This window comes from Mytilus californianus, unplaced genomic scaffold, assembly GCF_021869535.1.
Source record: "Mytilus californianus isolate M0D057914Y unplaced genomic scaffold, xbMytCali1.0.p SCAF_7, whole genome shotgun sequence".
NCBI classification, from domain to species: domain Eukaryota; kingdom Metazoa; phylum Mollusca; class Bivalvia; order Mytilida; family Mytilidae; genus Mytilus; species Mytilus californianus.
Window position 1 is genome coordinate 59,973,530 of NW_026262723.1, and position 17,752 is coordinate 59,991,281.

The window sequence follows — 17,752 nt, forward strand, 5'->3', positions numbered from 1 at the left end:
GACGTCCCTTTATTAACATTTCAATTGTTGACAAGAGAACGACGAATCCTTTCGAAATGGAACCAAGTGTCTATGTCGTTAACAGCAATGTTACCAAGGATTGAAATATGTCCCATGTCATGTATTGTTGGATACGGATGATCTTTATGTTTGTCATACCATTCCTTCATTAGATTAAGTGCTTTCCAGTTGACATCTTTATTTAGGTCGACATCTTTGTTGCGGTCGACATATGCTTTCAGGTTTCCAATATAAGCAAGGCGTTCTGTGTAGTAAGTTATTAGCTGCTGTCGCTGTTGGTTAAAATGGTTGTTCAATCTGTTGTGATGACTCACGGGAGAACTTATTACCGCAGATAGCTTGTCCATTTCTATTTTGGGCGGTCACATTGTGGTAATGTTCCGATAGCAGCTCTACTTCTGGGTGTATAGGTATTGATTCTTGAAAACGAGCTTCTAGACGTTCAGCATGTTTAATAACTCGGTCATAGGAAGAGGAACAGACGATACTAAATACTGGATTGCTGTATGAGTCGTCCGCCATCGTTGTTAAAATTATTTAGACTTATTATACTTTTCTGCTCTGAACAACGTGTGAAACTGTAGTTACTGGCCGATTGATGGAAGCTTTTCAGTGACAATGGGGTTAGTCAATGGGATAAACCAATGAAGTACAACCTATTTACATACATGGGTTGGTTCAGATGTGTAACAATAATTATCTTTCGTGGTTGTAATCTTTAAAACCTCGTTAAAGTTTTTACGGTTTAAGTAATAGTAAATTGACCAGAAATAAATAAGTGCTAAACTGAATACATTTAAATATCCATTCTCCGAATACTCTGCCTAATTGAAAACACGGTATTGTATATCTTTACTTATATGTCATTTATTTTTCTCAATAGGAATGAATACAGTCCTCTGCTTAAGAAAGAACAAAAATAAGGTAATATTATCCTTTAACTTTACATGATGTCCTCTCGCTGAACAGTTCAATGTTTGATGACTATGTTGATCCCCTTGTTCCCTCGACTTTTGTGTATTATTAGTATTAACAAGGATTTGTATAGTATGATTGTACAAATCCATGGTATTAACAAATGATGCCTCGGACACAGTGTACGTAATGATGTTACAAATTTAACGTATAGCTAGAAAACAAGTAAAAATAATGGTCGGTTCAAGCCTAGACTTATTTCCTATTGTGAACTTTCCATTTCTATGTAGACACATTTCAGCAGCACCTGCATATGGAATTTATATTTCCCAATTGATACGATATTTTAGTAGTAAAAAAATAATGAATTAATCTCTTTTGTTTTCTGAAAAATTGCTGATTAAATTCTCCCAAAAATAGGTGAACATTTGTATAGAAAGCGTTTAAATTCGGCGAAAATCGTTCTTTAATTTGTCTTGAAATCATAAATCCATGCTAAAACGTAATTTTTTTAAGCAAAGATAAACAAATATTGAAAAGCCATTTCCTTACATAAAATTAATTGTTTATTCTGAATATATATATATATATATATATTTAAAAAAAAGAAATTTAATTCTTTGGCTTCATACTCACAGTTTGATCAATTTGCACAGAATGGCAATTTTATAGATTTTTAGGAGGATTATTTAGAAAGATTTTAACATTTGTGTATAGATTTGCTGGACCAATACTTTCTCTCAGATTTATACACATGATAATAAGAGTTTCAAACAAGTGAACTTGCAAATTATAATACCGGTATTATGACTTATTTATATCTGTAACGAAGCAAGATAGTCAATACAACAGTTTATTTAAGTCCGTCTGATACGATGCCCCATGATATATTATATATGCACAAACATAAGTTTATATTATACAATCATAGTTAATAGAAAATAACAGTTTATCAAAATTTCTATTAGTTTGACAATAATAGTTTTGATTCGACCGAGATTCACAGATAAATATCTATCAAGCTGACTTAAATTGACATGTTTTGACCATGCTGGACAATTGATAGCTGTAGAACTTGCGTGTGTCCAGTTTATTAATGATTAGTATAAAGTGTCAGCATATGGCATGCATTTATACGTGTGCCTATTTTTACTTGTACGTATTTACATGTAATTTTAACTCTTCAATAAAACAGCTTTCCTAGATCTATTTTTATTATTTTCCTGATGGATATTTTCCCGTATTCTTTTATTCAATGTAGCATGTTCGCCTCGCGTGCGGAAGGTCGTGGGTTCGAACCCCGGCCTGGTCAAACCCAAAAAGACTTTGAAATTGGTATTTGCTGCTTCTCGATCCGCTTTCGTTGTCTGACTGACATTATTAGCACCTTCAGATGTTTAGATGTAAAAATGTATTTTAAAAAATTTGACAAGTCTAAAGCAACTTTGAATAATAATACATACATATTTTGATATTTTCCCCAATTAATCTTAATATATTATAAGTATCACATGTACATTGTTCACTACAACATTTATCACATTACAAATTTAAAATGTTATATCTTTTTGAAAACTTGGAACAAGCGAAATCCTACCTCTGAATATAATCTGACTTACGTACAGAATTTGGTATATGCAAATCAAAAAATGGTGTTTAACATTGTTTTTCCACGAGTCACAAGTATGTAATTTGAAATCATGCCTGTCCTTTACCCTTTTTGTTTCCTTTCGGTTGAGTCTTGAGTGGTTGAAATTTTGCCTGTCTCTTGTCTTAATATTCCCTAACTATTTACGAGAAAACTTTTCTTTTACTGATAATCATAATTATAATTTACGTTCAGCTGTTTGAAGAAAACTTTTATATATTCCGGTTCTCAAATATGGAGCAGTTTGCCAAATGAAATAAAGATGAGTAATTCACTTGTATCTTTTAAAACAAAATGTTACAATTTTTTCATGAAGAAGGCAGATTAATGTCTAGTTAAAATTGTATATTGTGTATATATCATTATAATATGATACGTACTTTCTATATATGTTATTATTATTTTGAGGAGTCTCAGGAAGATTAGTTTAAACTAATGGGATTATCCTCTTGAAATAAAGATTATATATTTTTATTTATTTAAACACTTTGATTAGTATGCGATGGTTAAGTTTTTTTGTTGTTGTTGTTGCAACAACAACAAAAAAACAACCACAGCTGAGCAAATGTTCAATAGTACTCCGAGGGTCTAGATGGGCTTTACAAATAGAAAATAATGAGCAAAGATTACAAAATAAAGGACTACAAAAAATAAAGAAAAAAGAAAAGTAGACAAAAAAGTTAAAAGAATAGAGAATAATGGGATGTTAAAATATGAAAAGAGAATAATAGGCAAAATAGAGAAGAAGGGTATAAAAATGAAAGAATAAAGAAATGAAGGACCCCCTTTCCAGACCTTCTTAGTAGATGTCATCCAAATTTACAATGTAGTTTGTGAAAATATGAATTTTATAAGAATATTGTGCTTACAAATTTAATATGTATGTTTCTAAAAATGTTTAAATATGATTTTACAGAATAAATTATTTAACTTTTATTCATTGTCTCTTAATTCCAGTTATTATGTATAATCCCTGACATTTTTTCTGGTGATCATGCATAATTCCTGAAATTTTGACAAAAATTACCAGTGATTATACATAATCCCTAATTATGCTCATTTACTGTAACATATACTTATATATATATATATATATATATATATATATATATATATATATATTAAAGCCCATCATATGGTAACATATCTTTTAAGTATTGCTATTGTGATGAATCACTGAATCCTCTTTGACTTCGAGGCCAGTATTTCATATTATCCATTATTGTCCAGTGTTACCAGGTAAAAACCGAGGTTTTTCCAGTTTTTCTCACTGGGCTGAGCAATACTCATAAAACTCGGGGTTTTTTGCCAAACCTGGCGTATGTTTTATCAAGACCATTGCTTATTTCTACGTCTTTAGTCTCTGGTGGAGAGTTGTCTCATTGGCAATCATATCACATATTCTTATTTTTATATTTTGGATTACATATATGTTGGTGGGCCGTATGTATTTTCAAGACTTACCCATGTTGTCAGTTGACCAATCAATGATACTGTAACCAAGGAGTTTGTACGAGACCTCCTTGCTGTAACGAACTTAATATGTGTTCCTGTTTGACCAGTCACAAATACTAGTAGTACAAGTAAACACGATTTTTGTACGAAAACTTGTCTGTCTCGAATGAAAGACAGAAATATAGCAATCTGATTAAAAGACATATTCTGTGTCCACGCTACCGGCTAACATGCTGTTTAAAAGACCTTTCGTGTTTCTCGAGCGCAGTATTTGTATTTCAATCAAATTGGAAATATAGTTATGTCGTGGTCAATCACATCAAAGGGTAGATGGTCAAAACTTAATACGCTTAACGATCTTTCATCGAGACTTCTGAATGTTATACATTTCATTCATGATCAGTACATGGAATACGTTTTAGAGTTGTAAAAGGTTTGGTTTAAATAATAACAGGTGTTAAAAGAGTGGTTGGGAGCAGAGACATATATACATGTACGGCAGAGAGTCAGACATATATATATATTTATCTGTTGAGAGTGGTCAAGTTAGTTTAAAAATATTGTATACACGCATACTGTTTAGAAATTATTTGAGTTAATTTAATTGTTCTACATAGTATAAAATATTTAAAATAGTTTAAAAATCTTTGGTTATTTGAATATTTTAGTATAATAGTCCCAGTTTGAACTTGTTAATATAAAAGATATTTCACATTTAAATATTTCGGTAGTGGGTACATGTGGAGAAATAAACAAGATGGTTCTGTATTGTGTGACGAGGCGGAGCAAGACGATATACATTATACAATAACAGAACAATCACCAAAGAGATAATAACAGAAAATGAACTCGACTAGTGAATAAATTGCTGTCTAAGCACAATTTAAGAATATCATCGAGGATTAGTATACAAACTCCTTGATAACCTTTATTAGAAACCTCAGAAATTCTATTGGCGTATACAGAAACATTATACAAGTATAGCCTTTGTATGGGGTCGATAAAAGGATATATTGACCTGAAAGAAGTATATTGACTGAGGACGAAGTCCGAGGTCGATATACTTCTTTGGGTCTATATATCCTGTATTGACCTCATCAATAGGCTATAATTGTTATATTATTAATTTCCGACCATATTTGTATCAAAATCCTGATTTAATTTTTTGATTTTGTTGGAATTTTATAGATATCATATTGTCTCCTAAACAATAACAACATATAAGTTGTTATTTCATTTTTTTTTACATCTTATGTATATGAAGATTTTTTTTCTTCAAATAATCGATCATAGATATTTTTTCATAAAACTTTTAACAATATCATGAAATTCATTACATGACGTCACAAAGTATATCGGTTTTTAGATATTCTAAAAATAACCGTGCAATATGCTTTTTGCTGTGCAATATGCTTTTTGCTTTCAGCCGTTTTCTCTCTACCTTCGAAAATAAAGTTTAACATGTGATTATCTCTGAACGAATCAAATTAGTTAAAAATACGAATTAATAATATATATGTCTCATATCTATGTCTCTGGCGTATATAATGATAATAATAATAGATAATAAACGTCTCCCTTTTTGCCAGTTCATTGAACTGGGACCTATAAATTAAGTCCCTGATTAAAGTTGTCTGTGGTTAAAGTATTACAAAAGAAATCGCACAAAATGTTTTTTTTCTTCTAATATTTGTATTCTTTAAGGCTTCTTTCAAAAATAATCAGCGATCTAAAACTATATATTATTTTGATAAGACAAATGAAATGATTTATTCACAAAAACTTTATTTTAAAATGATAAATACACACACAATAAACAAAGAGAGGATTGTCTGATTGTTTATCCTACTTCAAAATAAAACAGAGTTCTTACTTACTTTAAGAAATCTAAAATTATACTTCTATAGCTGAACAATAAAAGCACTAAAACTATAAAACAACTCGATACAAAAATACAAAAAGCACTATGAAAGTTTAAGTTTATCCACATCTCCGGTTAACGCATAAACAAAACAGAGGGTACAACAATACCTTGAAATACCTAACCTTTTCACAAGCTTTACATCAACATTCTCTACTTCAGTTTTATGCCCCAACATTGACAGACTCTTTACATTACATGATGCATGCCTGAAGCTTCCTCAAATGTCATATAGCCTCAATAATTATACCAGAAACATATGATATAATTGTATTATGTGTCTCTGATTATACGGATATCTCTCAATTTTGAATTGGAAATACACTTCTTTCAATCACTGTATATTCCATTATGAAATCTTCATCGTCACCTGTGAGAACTGGCAATACATTTCTTTAGATTACTGTATATTTCACCAGAGACATATATGTCTCTGATTTCACTTAAAATTCTTCATTGTCAATTGAAAAAAAGTAATCACGACAAGTCATTTCTTCACAGAAGAACGACGGATCCTTTCAAACATGAACCAAGTCTCTATGTCCTTATCAGTTATATTACCAACCATTGAAATGTGGTTAACGTCTTTTTTCGTTGGATAAGGACTATGTTCGTTCTTGTCAAACCACTCTTTCATCAGTTTTACTGCTATCCAGTTGACGTCTTTATTAACGTCGGTCTTTGCTTTCTGGTTTCCGATATCAGCAAGGCGTTCTGTGTAGTACGTCATCAGTTGCTGACGTTGTTGGTTGAAATGATTGTTCAATCTGCTGTGATGAATCACTGGAGAACTTATTACCGCAGATAACTTGTCCATTTCTATTTGAGCGGTCACTTTATGGTAATGTTCTGATAGTTGCTCTACCTCTGGATATTCCGATTTTAATTCGTCAAAGTAAGCTTCTAGACGTTCAGAGCTCCTAGTTACTCGGTCGTACGAAGAGGAACAAATTATACCGAACACAGGATTGTACAACATATCAGACATTGTTTGCTGTTCCGTTGAGAAACTTGAGATATCAACAAGTTCAGAAAGGTTTTGTACGGCTGTGTATGAATCCATTAGCTTTGAGTATTTTATCCGGAAATATCTGTAACAACACAGGATGTTTCTTTTACCTTTTATATGTGTGTAACTCTATAACACAATCAAGTGTAACAATCCTATTGTTTGGATTTTAAACTAATGAAATTCTTATTCTTATTCTTATTCAATCAAACGTTATGTCGGTGGCTTCTTTTATGTCTGGTCTCCAAGTGAGAAAGTCGATTAATGAGAAATAACAGTTCAGCTAATTATCATCTCTGCTAAATTATTGTTGTCTTTCAAGAATAGTCTGTTTTGTATGTCATACAATTAAGTATGTTTGCTTAAAGAATTAATTTAATTACATCCCAGTATTATGACACCACGCTAATGCTAAAAGGAATATAGGATTAATTATATCGATATGGGTGTAATAGCATTGTTTCAATGAGAAATTAAAAAGAAAACATGTTACACAGAATGCCCCAAACAAGTTCCAAGGTGTCACATGTATCATGTCATTCTGTTGTACATCATAATATTTTAAAATACAAGACCTGACACACAACAAAGATTTTTAACGATTAAGTCGGCATTTAATCTCGTTAAACAAACATATAGATACGAATAGACGTTTTTCATTTATAACTTTACATTGTAACAGCTTTTATGAATTTTAGGGAATTAACAGTTTTATTTAAAAAATATATCAAATTATATTCGAATATCTTCCAAATACTTTGATATAGTCCGTTTCGGTTCTATAAATCTTTAAAAATATTAGAATAAAAGTCTTCAGTTAATTTAAAAAAAATATTAAATTATGACTGGGACTATTATATTAATATAATAGTATAATCAGACTCTGGTATAATAGTCCCAGATTATGATAACGAAAATGAAGTTAATGTACTGACCTTCAACAATAACAGGATAAGTACTCTAAGAGACATATAATACATCATTATATGTCTCTGGTACTTTCTTCACAATATAGTATGATTTCGTGACAATTTATAAATAAGATGTGGTATGATTGCCAATGACCTACCTTTCCATCAGATACCAAATTACATAGAAGTTGTCAATTAATTTACATGTCTTAGTACGGCCTTCAACAATGCGCAAAACCCATACCACAAAGAGCATAGCAAGCTTTAAAAGGCTCTGACATGATGAATTTAAAATAATTCAAACGGGAAAACTAACGGTCTGATTTATGTGCAAAACAATAAACCAAGAATTTATATGGTATTACTATACGAATCCTTTAATAAACGAAAAACAAATATGACAAACAATAACAAATGATAAACCACTGAATTACAGGACAGACTAGTACAGGATGTGGCGGTGTTAACCATGTTTGCGTGCGTTCAAATCCCCCCTCCAGTGGGACAGTGGAGTATAACTCATATAACAAATCCAGGGGCGGATCTAGCCATTTATAAAAGGGGGGGGGGGGGGGGGTTCCTAACTCAGGATAAAGAAGGGGGGGGGGGTTCCAATTATATGTCCCCATTCAAATGCATTGATCGTCAAAAAAAAGAGGGGTTCCAACCCCGCGACCCCCCCCCCCCCCCCCCCCCCCCCCCCGTCCACCCCTGGATCCGCCACTGAAATCGCTTATTATCTCAAAAAACAGTTTGGTTCGGTCACCATTCCTCAACCATGTATATTTACATTCTTAATTGACTTTCTTAAACCTGTTAGTCAATAATAGGTTCCCCCCACGGGATATGCCAGACCTTTTCTTATAATTAATTGTTAATTATCTTTAAAACTTCAAAAATCATGTATGAAATTTGGATTTATAATAATTGTTGAAGATTAATGGATTTAATATCTGTTCCATTCTCTAAAACTGATTACGTTTTTTCTCATTAAAGAAATCCTCGAATGTCATTAGGAGCCATCTATTGTTCTTATTCTTAGTTAATTATTATGGGTCATTTAGTACCAAGGATTTGTATAGTAAGATCCTTGTTAGTACCAAACCTGTTCCTTAGTTATCTTTAAGGAAATATTTGTATGTTATCAATCTAGTAATAAACATTTTAATGAATATCCTTGTTGTGAAGTAGTTACAAAACTCCAGTACTATTGGCGGATTTAGGGGGAGGGGGTTCCAGGAGTTGGAACCCCCCTTTTTTTTTAATTATGTGAACGCTTCATGGTATTCCGCAGGTTGGAACTCCCTTTTCAAAATGGCTGGATTCGGGCCGGAGAACAACGGTGCACAAGTCGGGTTGAAAAGCAGAGAAATAGGACAATACAGTAGACTTGGAAGTAGTAGCAAGTTTCATCGGAGACATATAATACAAGTGTATTATATGTCTCTGGTCTCATTACACTGGGAACTTTCAATGATTACCATTAGCCTGGCATCCTGGCCAAACTTCCTCTTCACATCAGTACGTCTGCTGTTGAGCAGTGACCCAAGAACCCAGGCAACGATTACTTATTGTTGAAGGCAGTTTTAGTCAAAGTTTAATATCACTGAATGTGTATGATTTGATTGTTTGTTTGTAGGTGCTTAACAACACTATCAGTCACTTTGGCTACTGATATCATGGCAACCAGTTTTATTGGTGGAGGAAGCCCCAGATATCCTCGATAGAACCAAGGCCTATACATGTAGCAGGAAAACTGGCAATCGTTATCAATTCAGAATGGAGTCGAACATACCTCGCCACAAGCTGTGTTTGAAATCACAAACAAGTTGACAGTAATCACTGTAGATAAACTACTGTAAATTCAGAAATTATTGCAAGGTTTTTATTTATGCGAATACTGCGACTGAATGAGTATCGCAATAATAAGAGCTCACATTCTTATATCGGATACATAAAACTGTATGCATTTTTCCTGAAATCGCAATAATTAATCTCGCATTTAAGTCCATTCTACAAAATTCGCAATAATTTCTTTATTTACAGTACTTAGACCACTCGGCCACTAAATGTATAATTTGAGAGAATTTATCTGGCATGCATTTTTCTCTACCATTTCCATTTGTTTATACATACTAATACTTTGATCTAGTGGTCTTACCCATAAGGGGTATAAAATACAGAGAATTTCTTAACCATTAGCACATGGTATATCCAACTTTTATAATTTTGTTTGAAACCCGACGGATAATTCATTTTTTCACTTCTTGAATTGTATTATACACCTAGGTTTTGTGAAGATTTACACCTTTCACTAGATATTCAGATAACAAAGCTGCTGATATTTAACTTTGAAATCTTCTGATCTTTTACCACATAACCTTAATATGAAGAGGTTTTCACCACAAGACCAATTATCTTGGTTGGTCAATGATTCAAAAGTTAGAAAAGACTCAATATTTCAATCTATAGCTACTGTGAAATAAATGTTTAAAATTACTAACCTACGAACCAAGAGGACTTACTAGGCATTACCATTCAACATATGATTGAAGGACATATTGGGAACATATCAGATAATCACAAACTTTAACATGTAGACCATGTAAAAGGTTCAGATAAATTAACAATGACTGAGAGGGTGGGACCATTTAATCTTCATGAAATTGAGATGTGCCAATGCTAATACTTCTACATACCAAATATCACTGACTTACCATTCGTGTTTCTTATTCAATTGACTTAATAATAATCGCAAACTATAACAAATTGTTGAAGTTGCTGTTGACACAGTCACAACAGAATGCCTGAATCTTGCCTCCTCAGCAACTTTTTATAGCCTAATAAAAAAGCCATTGTTTTGACCACAAGGGACATATTTTGTTTCTTCTCATCTTTGGTACATTATTATGGCTGCATAAAAGTAAGACTACATAACACAGGCATTTATTTTTATTTCATGCACCAATGAATCTATGGCAGAAACAAAACAAATGAAAAAAGTGAAAAGAGGGAATATCTGATAAAATTAACTACATAAAAGGTCGTTATCTAGATCATTGTTTTACACAACCTCGCACAGAAAGAAACTTAAAAAGTAACAACAAAAAAGTCAGACAAATTTAACACAACCTTCTAAAAAAAAAAAAAAACAACCATAGATCATGTGAGCATAATATCAATTACTCTCTTTCTACAATAATAGTTATCAAAATTATAGGACAGATTTCATACAAACTTATTGGCAATAAAAAAAAAACCCTGACATATTGAATAGTTATATCGAAAAAAAATTTCAATCATTCCACTTTAAAATTTGTATTGCTGAAGAATTGAAAGATTTGATAGTGCTGATTATTTTTAGCATGTTTTTGTAATGAATTTCATTTCTGTACATAACTGAGATTTGTATGAATTGATTGACATTTGAAAGTGACTAGAAACAAACCATCAGATTAAATGATATTTCATGTTGTAGTTGAAATCCAAAGTAATGTGTTGGAGACAGAGTTATTATGGCACAAAGTTTAACCTTATTTTACTGAAAACAAAGAATTTTCTAAATTAGTTTAAAACTTGAAAAAATCAGAAAATCAGTTTATACTTGCACCATAGAAAAATTTGAGCTGGTACATTTTCTAAGTGTACTTTCTTCCATAGTTTACTGTTTTATTTCTCAAATCATACCTTAGTCAGTTGACAGAAATAAGTGAACTAAATACATAATTCATAACCTAACTCTTCTACAAAAAGAAAGGCACTATCAGGCAGACATGACTTCATTCAAATTTTAACAAGAAACAAAAAAAAAAGCTCCATTAAAATGACACGTTTATAAATAGAAACAACACTGAAACTAGGATACATTATAAATAACCATTGCATATATATGTACCTGACATACATAAACGTCTGAACTTTATTTGTAGAATTATAAAATCTATACCTTTTATACATCAAATAAATATCACATCAGGATTAAAGGGACATATATATAGGGTAGGAATATGTACATGTTTTAAAGTTATGTACATAATATACACAAACTTTAACGTAAGTTAGTACAAAGTTTTGAAAGTAATCAATTTCGAGTTATAAATTGACCACTTTACATTTAAAAATCAAACAATCTGTTGTAGGATATTATCCTGATACAACAAGACATTGAATTTAAGGACAAGTAGAGCATGTCAATTACTTTTAAAGCATGCATACTTAAGTTTTTACGATATTCTAAATCAATAACTTAACCCCAAAATACCAGACACAACTTTGGTATATGTGACTTCATTGGTATAATTCATTGGTTTTTCTTTTGGTAAAATGATTGATTGATTGTTGGTGTTTAATGCCACTTTCAGCACTATTAGCTATATAGAAGCGGCCAAATAAGGTTTTTAAAGTTTAATGTACATACATAAGACACGAGCAAAAGAAACGTTAGTAAAATCTTAGTTATAATACTTCTTTTCCTGTCATCTTGGTTGGTATTTCTATGTTTAATTTTCCAGATTAATCAAATACAATATTCACTAGATTAAATACATTTGTTACATTTGCATTTTAAATAGTTGGCCCAAAACCTTTTGGAGGGGAAAATTTCACCGGTATTAGATTTGAGAACCTAAAATCTATGTGTACAATAATTTGTTTTTCTATTAAAAAAGTCACAACTAACATTATTAAATATGTAAATCAAAGACTGAAAATTCATACTAAATTGGTAATCTATTATAAAAACTGAGGAGAAATATGTAACAAGATCTATGAATCAGAAAATTTCAGGTAGACAGTTGTTAACAAATCAGATTTGGACTGTTTTAAAACATACAGTATCAAATCAACCTTCATGATTCTTACAATTCAAATTAAGGGATATACAAAATGTAAATGAGATAATTGTCCTCTTTTGATCAATTAAAAATCTCAATATTTAGATTAGGCCCTTATAAAGATATTGCTAGGTTCTCATTACAACCTTTTGAGAAAATAAAGTCATCAGGGAATTTTTGTATTCAGGTTTGTTCCATTTCGGTTTAAAAATGACTGGTTTGAAGGCGTAAGATGAACACTTTGTCTGCTGTGTGGCTTTTAGTAAAACTACCAAAGAAACTGGAACAAGCAGGGACAAGTCAGTTGGAATAATATTATTATGGCCTCAAAAGCTGAAAACAAATCTACCCATGGGGTAAAAAGGTTAAAATATCTGTATTGTTTACTTTTACCCTGACTTAAAAAAAGTTTTATAGAAAAATATTATTATTTTTTAAACTATGATATATCTAGGGAGGAAAAAGGTTAAATTAGATACGAAAACTCGTGATTCCAATAAAATTTCAATCAACAATAAATACAAAAAAAATTATATATCTAATAAAACATTCCCTAATTAAACTTTACGAAATTTAATGAAAAGACATGGACATGTTTCTCCCTGCAGAAATGTACAACATACTAGCGACAGAGTCCTTTAATGGATGTCTAAATGTTTCAATTGTACGACATACACACAAGAACCCCTTTACCATTGTTGTACATGTAATAATTTCGAAAAGTACAACATTAAAAGGGAACTGAAGTCCCAAATTTCCATCAAAGAAGTGGTTATGGTTAAAAATTACAGCATTGCTATATTTATTTTAAACAATCAATTATTGAAAATTCAGTTGAACTGATGGTGTCAAACCATGTTGATTAAAGTCTAGTTTAAATATGCTTTGTATTTATTTATTTTTATCTCCCCTTTTTTTCTCTTTAATCACTTTCTGAATCCCTATTTTTTGGTTAGAAATTTTCAGATTGTCAAATTTTCAACATTAACAGCATCCTTCTCAGGAAATTTGGGTTTTCAACCCAAACAACAAACATAAACACATTTAATTGATCCATAAATAGCTAATGATATTTGTAACATGATGAAATGTTAAAAAATTAAGACATAAACAAACAAACAAACCCTTGTTATAATGTAAATAATTTAAATTTAAAAAAACCTTGCGTCCAATTTGTTCTTCTACTAAGTCTGCTGATAAATGAAAATTTGTACAAGTTGATGAACACATTATTTGTAACATGCAGCTTTTGTCTACCTAAATGCATTTATTTGTGTGGCTATAAATAGATGATGATGCAATCTCTAGCAGCCATGGTAAAGTGTCCTTTGTCACTGTGGCTAACATTTTGGCGTGATACTTGGGACTTGTTACATTTTATACTCCTGTGATTGCGGAGTCTTTATTCACTTCTATAACCAGGTCTACAGTAGATTCTGATTCGTCCTAAAATGGAAAACAAGTTTTATTACAATAAATCACACTTCTGCTAAATAGTTTTTAGAATGGTATTTTAAGTATGAATCAAATGAATATTATAATGCACCATTGTTTGAAAAGTTCTTTTTGATTGGAGGAAGCCACATATTTCAGGGCACTAATTCTATGATGAATGGTTTGAAATTGTGTATGCAAGTGCAGAAATTGTTTGACTGAATTTAAAATGTATGATTCAGGTTTTTTAAGGTGCATTTGAATGGAGATAACAGTATTGTTTGTGAAGATTTGAAAGCATCAATTACTGATTTGATGGTTGCAAATAAATGCCTGCAAATTTTTAATTAAAATATTGTTATCACCTAATTTGGTTCAAACATAAAATGAAACAAATTAATTCTTATATATCATCAATTTTTAGGTTAAATTTTGTTTTGTTTTGTTTTTTAAAACTCAAGAATACCTAGTCTAAGTTAGATCTGAAGGCTATCATGAGCCTGTATGGTATCCATGTATTCAAGTTCAAATTGAACTGAATGCCCATGGTTTTATAATTCTGGTGTGATTTTAATTGTAAGGTCTAAAATAAAACTTGGGGAGCGCAAGAACCAATGAGCATTCCCGGGCCAGCATTCCCTCCGCAGATTAAGCAATTATATAAAACCAAAAGTAAGACAAGAAGTCTTAAATGGTCACCATATTAGTTAGCTGCATGGAACTTTTATAAAATTATAATTCAAAATGTTTGGCACCAGTACCAATATCAAAATACATTACATATCTTATAAAGAACACTCATTTGGTTTCCAATAATTGGAGTGAATCTCAAGAAGAATATTTTCTTATATATTTCACAAATGGTATGATCCTTGGTAAAGATCAAATACACTAGCTAAAGAATAATTCACTTGCAGTAGAAAAAAGGATGCTTTTAAGTCTTAGATACATGATTTTACATAAGTTGTTATGGGCATTGAACTAACTTTCAGTAACTGGGAGTATTCTCAGATCCTTTTTGTCTTTTGCATTATTGTTAGTTTTTTTGTGCTTTGTATTCGACCTTATAATTTAAGCCCCTTTCAACTGATTATTTTAGTTTGTTCTTATGTTGTACTGTTTCACCACTGTCCCAGGTTAGGGGAAGGATTTGGCGCCGGCAAACACGTGCTTAATTCTAAATGTGCCTGCCCTAAGTCAGGAGCCTGTAATTCAGTGGTTGTTGTTTGTTGCTGTTTATCATATTTGCTATTTTTACATTTTCAGGAATTGTTTTACGCTTGTCATTTCGAGTCCTTTTATAGCTTACAATGAGGTCTGGGTTTTGATCATTATTGAAGACTGTATGGTGACCTACAGTTGTTACATTCTACGTCATTTGGTCTCTGGTGGAGGGTTGTCTCATTGGCAATCATACCACATTTTATATTTCAACCATTAGTGGAGTTTAAAAATGTGAACCAATAAAAATGGATGGACCTTTTCGGAAATCTCACTATTCTCACCATTACAGTTAGTGCTGTCATTAATTTGGAGATAAGCATAACCAATTCACTTTCATCTGAATTGCCAATGGACCCTATATAATTTCTTAAAAAAACTTTTACACACATACTTTTTAAATGATAAATGTTTATAAAAAAAAACACACTTTATTGCAATTGTATAACACCTCTTTGACATCTATTACTGAAGAAATATGATTTACCAGTATCCATTTTCTGTTTAAATCAAAAAAAAAATCCTCAAAAATTCAGAAATATCTAGCAATATAATTCAATCCAAATTGAAAATACACCATGCAAAATACTCATGCTGCAAAAAGTGTGATATGAACAAGTGTTATTCAGCAGATAGCTGCGTGACACAGTGACATAAAACTCACATTGAATTAATTGTACATAATTCCCTGGAAAGGTACCAAACATAGCAGTCCTGTTTGATGTCCCCACATACCAACCATCGTCACATCTCTCCATCACATAAACTTCATCTCCTTCTAAAAGTTCTAATTCATCATCATTTTGTGGCCTATATGCAAAAACTGCCCTATATCTGAAAAAAGCAAGTTATTTCTGTTCATTTGCAGTGCATTTTTTTTAACAACTGTGAGCACTAAACCAGCATATTAAGTTTACTTCATTAAAAGGATTATAAAAATAAAATGTGCTACTCGAATTATGGATCTCTTACCCATTTCTTTTTATCAAAATGTCTTTGAAAAAATAACATATATATCACAAGATTTCAGATAAGATCTACATATGATTCCTTTTTATACGTACTTTTAGGTATGTTCTCATGTTTTCTTATCTCATATTCTAAAGTTTTACATAAGAATCACTATGCTGTTTTGTTTCACATAGAGATTATAACATCATTTGAAAGTTACTACTTCATCAATCAAAAACCAAAAAAATTTGCTCACAATATTCTGTATTTATGTAGTGTAATTATGCATGCTGTTTGATATCTGTATTCAAGATTTATTAGTAAAGTACACAGAATAAAAAATGGGAAGAATAGCATGAACATTTTCAGATAAATATTGGCAATCTGCTTCTCCAGAAACACTGATAACTTATATCACTTCTTTACAAGGAAGTATAATAGACTTCATTACTATTTTGGAATCTGCAACACTTGACCTGAGAATTTCCAACACTTGAGCTATTGAAGTAATACAACAATCACTTTTCCTTCGTAGTGTCAGACATTTTAAATTGTGACTTCAAAAATAGCTTTATGGTATATTTAATACATGTTTGGTTTCTGCATTTAGTGTTTCAAAGATTAGATTGACATAGAACTTATGAATTCCAATGTCACCTGGGAGATTAATGAGTTCTTATCCCTTTGACCATCTTATAAAAGGTTAAATATATCTATGGGTTATATTTTAAAAAGTATATTGTTTTAATTTTCTACAACTTGTATATTCTAGAAGGGAGATAACTCTGAATTATAAGCTCAATCAATTTGTACTAACCTACACAACGCTAAATCATCATCTGGCACTTTATTTCTAATTTCATTATTGTTTGTTTCTACATTATAGTTTATATTGGCACTAGGTGGGTATGTTGGCCCATTAGACACAAACTGTTTCCTCCCTATCGTTGGACTTTGTCGTGGTCGACCTTGTTGCTGTCCTTGATGTTGCGGTGAAACGTTATAATCTCCGTTATACTGTGAGTATCCATTTAATCGAACCGGGCCTTCATCCATTCGTTGTTGTGGGCCATCATAACGTGGTGAGGTATAATTTGATCTATGTGGACTGAATGCTTGCTGATGAGAACTTAATCCTTGTTGCTGTGCACTAAATGTCTGTTGATGAGGACTAAGCCCTTGCTGTTGTGGGCTAAATGTCTGTTGATGAGGACTAATGCCCTGTTGTTGTGGGCTTAATGTCTGTTGATGAGGACTTATGCCCTGTTGCTGTGGACTAAACTGACGTTGTTGATGATGTTGAAAAGCTGACGATCTGGGTGAGAATGCTCGTGGAGACGGTTGTGGAGGAGGAGTTGGTGCATCATAACCCGATGGTGATAACATTTCAGGAGTACCTGTAACACCAAAATTATAACATACCACATATTATAC

General features: G+C 31.6%; 2 protein-coding genes across 7 annotated transcripts in view; both read right to left on the bottom strand.

Moving 5' to 3' along the window:
• Positions 1-6,447: 6,447 nt before the first annotated feature.
• LOC127708524 (uncharacterized) lies at positions 6,448-6,948 on the bottom strand. The gene has a single exon (XM_052213423.1). It carries the CDS (start codon positions 6,946-6,948, stop codon positions 6,448-6,450), a length of 501 nt encoding a protein of 166 aa, XP_052069383.1.
• Positions 6,949-10,814: 3,866 nt separating this feature from the next.
• The window catches only part of LOC127708370 (sorbin and SH3 domain-containing protein 1-like), a 129,112-nt gene continuing 122,174 nt past the window's right edge, over positions 10,815-17,752 (bottom strand). For all 6 annotated transcript variants that reach the window (XM_052213225.1, XM_052213224.1, XM_052213223.1 and 3 more), the window contains 3 exons: positions 17,136-17,715; positions 16,032-16,201; positions 10,815-14,158 (listed from right to left, as the gene is read on the bottom strand). In XM_052213225.1, the coding sequence (XP_052069185.1) occupies positions 14,157-14,158; positions 16,032-16,201; positions 17,136-17,715 (752 nt within the window). In that variant the 3' untranslated portion in view covers positions 10,815-14,156. The remainder of the gene's footprint in view (positions 14,159-16,031; positions 16,202-17,135; positions 17,716-17,752) is intronic.

Bases quoted from the DNA above. Each gene is read 5' to 3' on its own strand.
- LOC127708524 (XM_052213423.1), bottom strand. From the start codon at position 6,948: ATGTCTGATATGTTGTACAATCCTGTGTTCGGTATAATTTGTTCCTCT.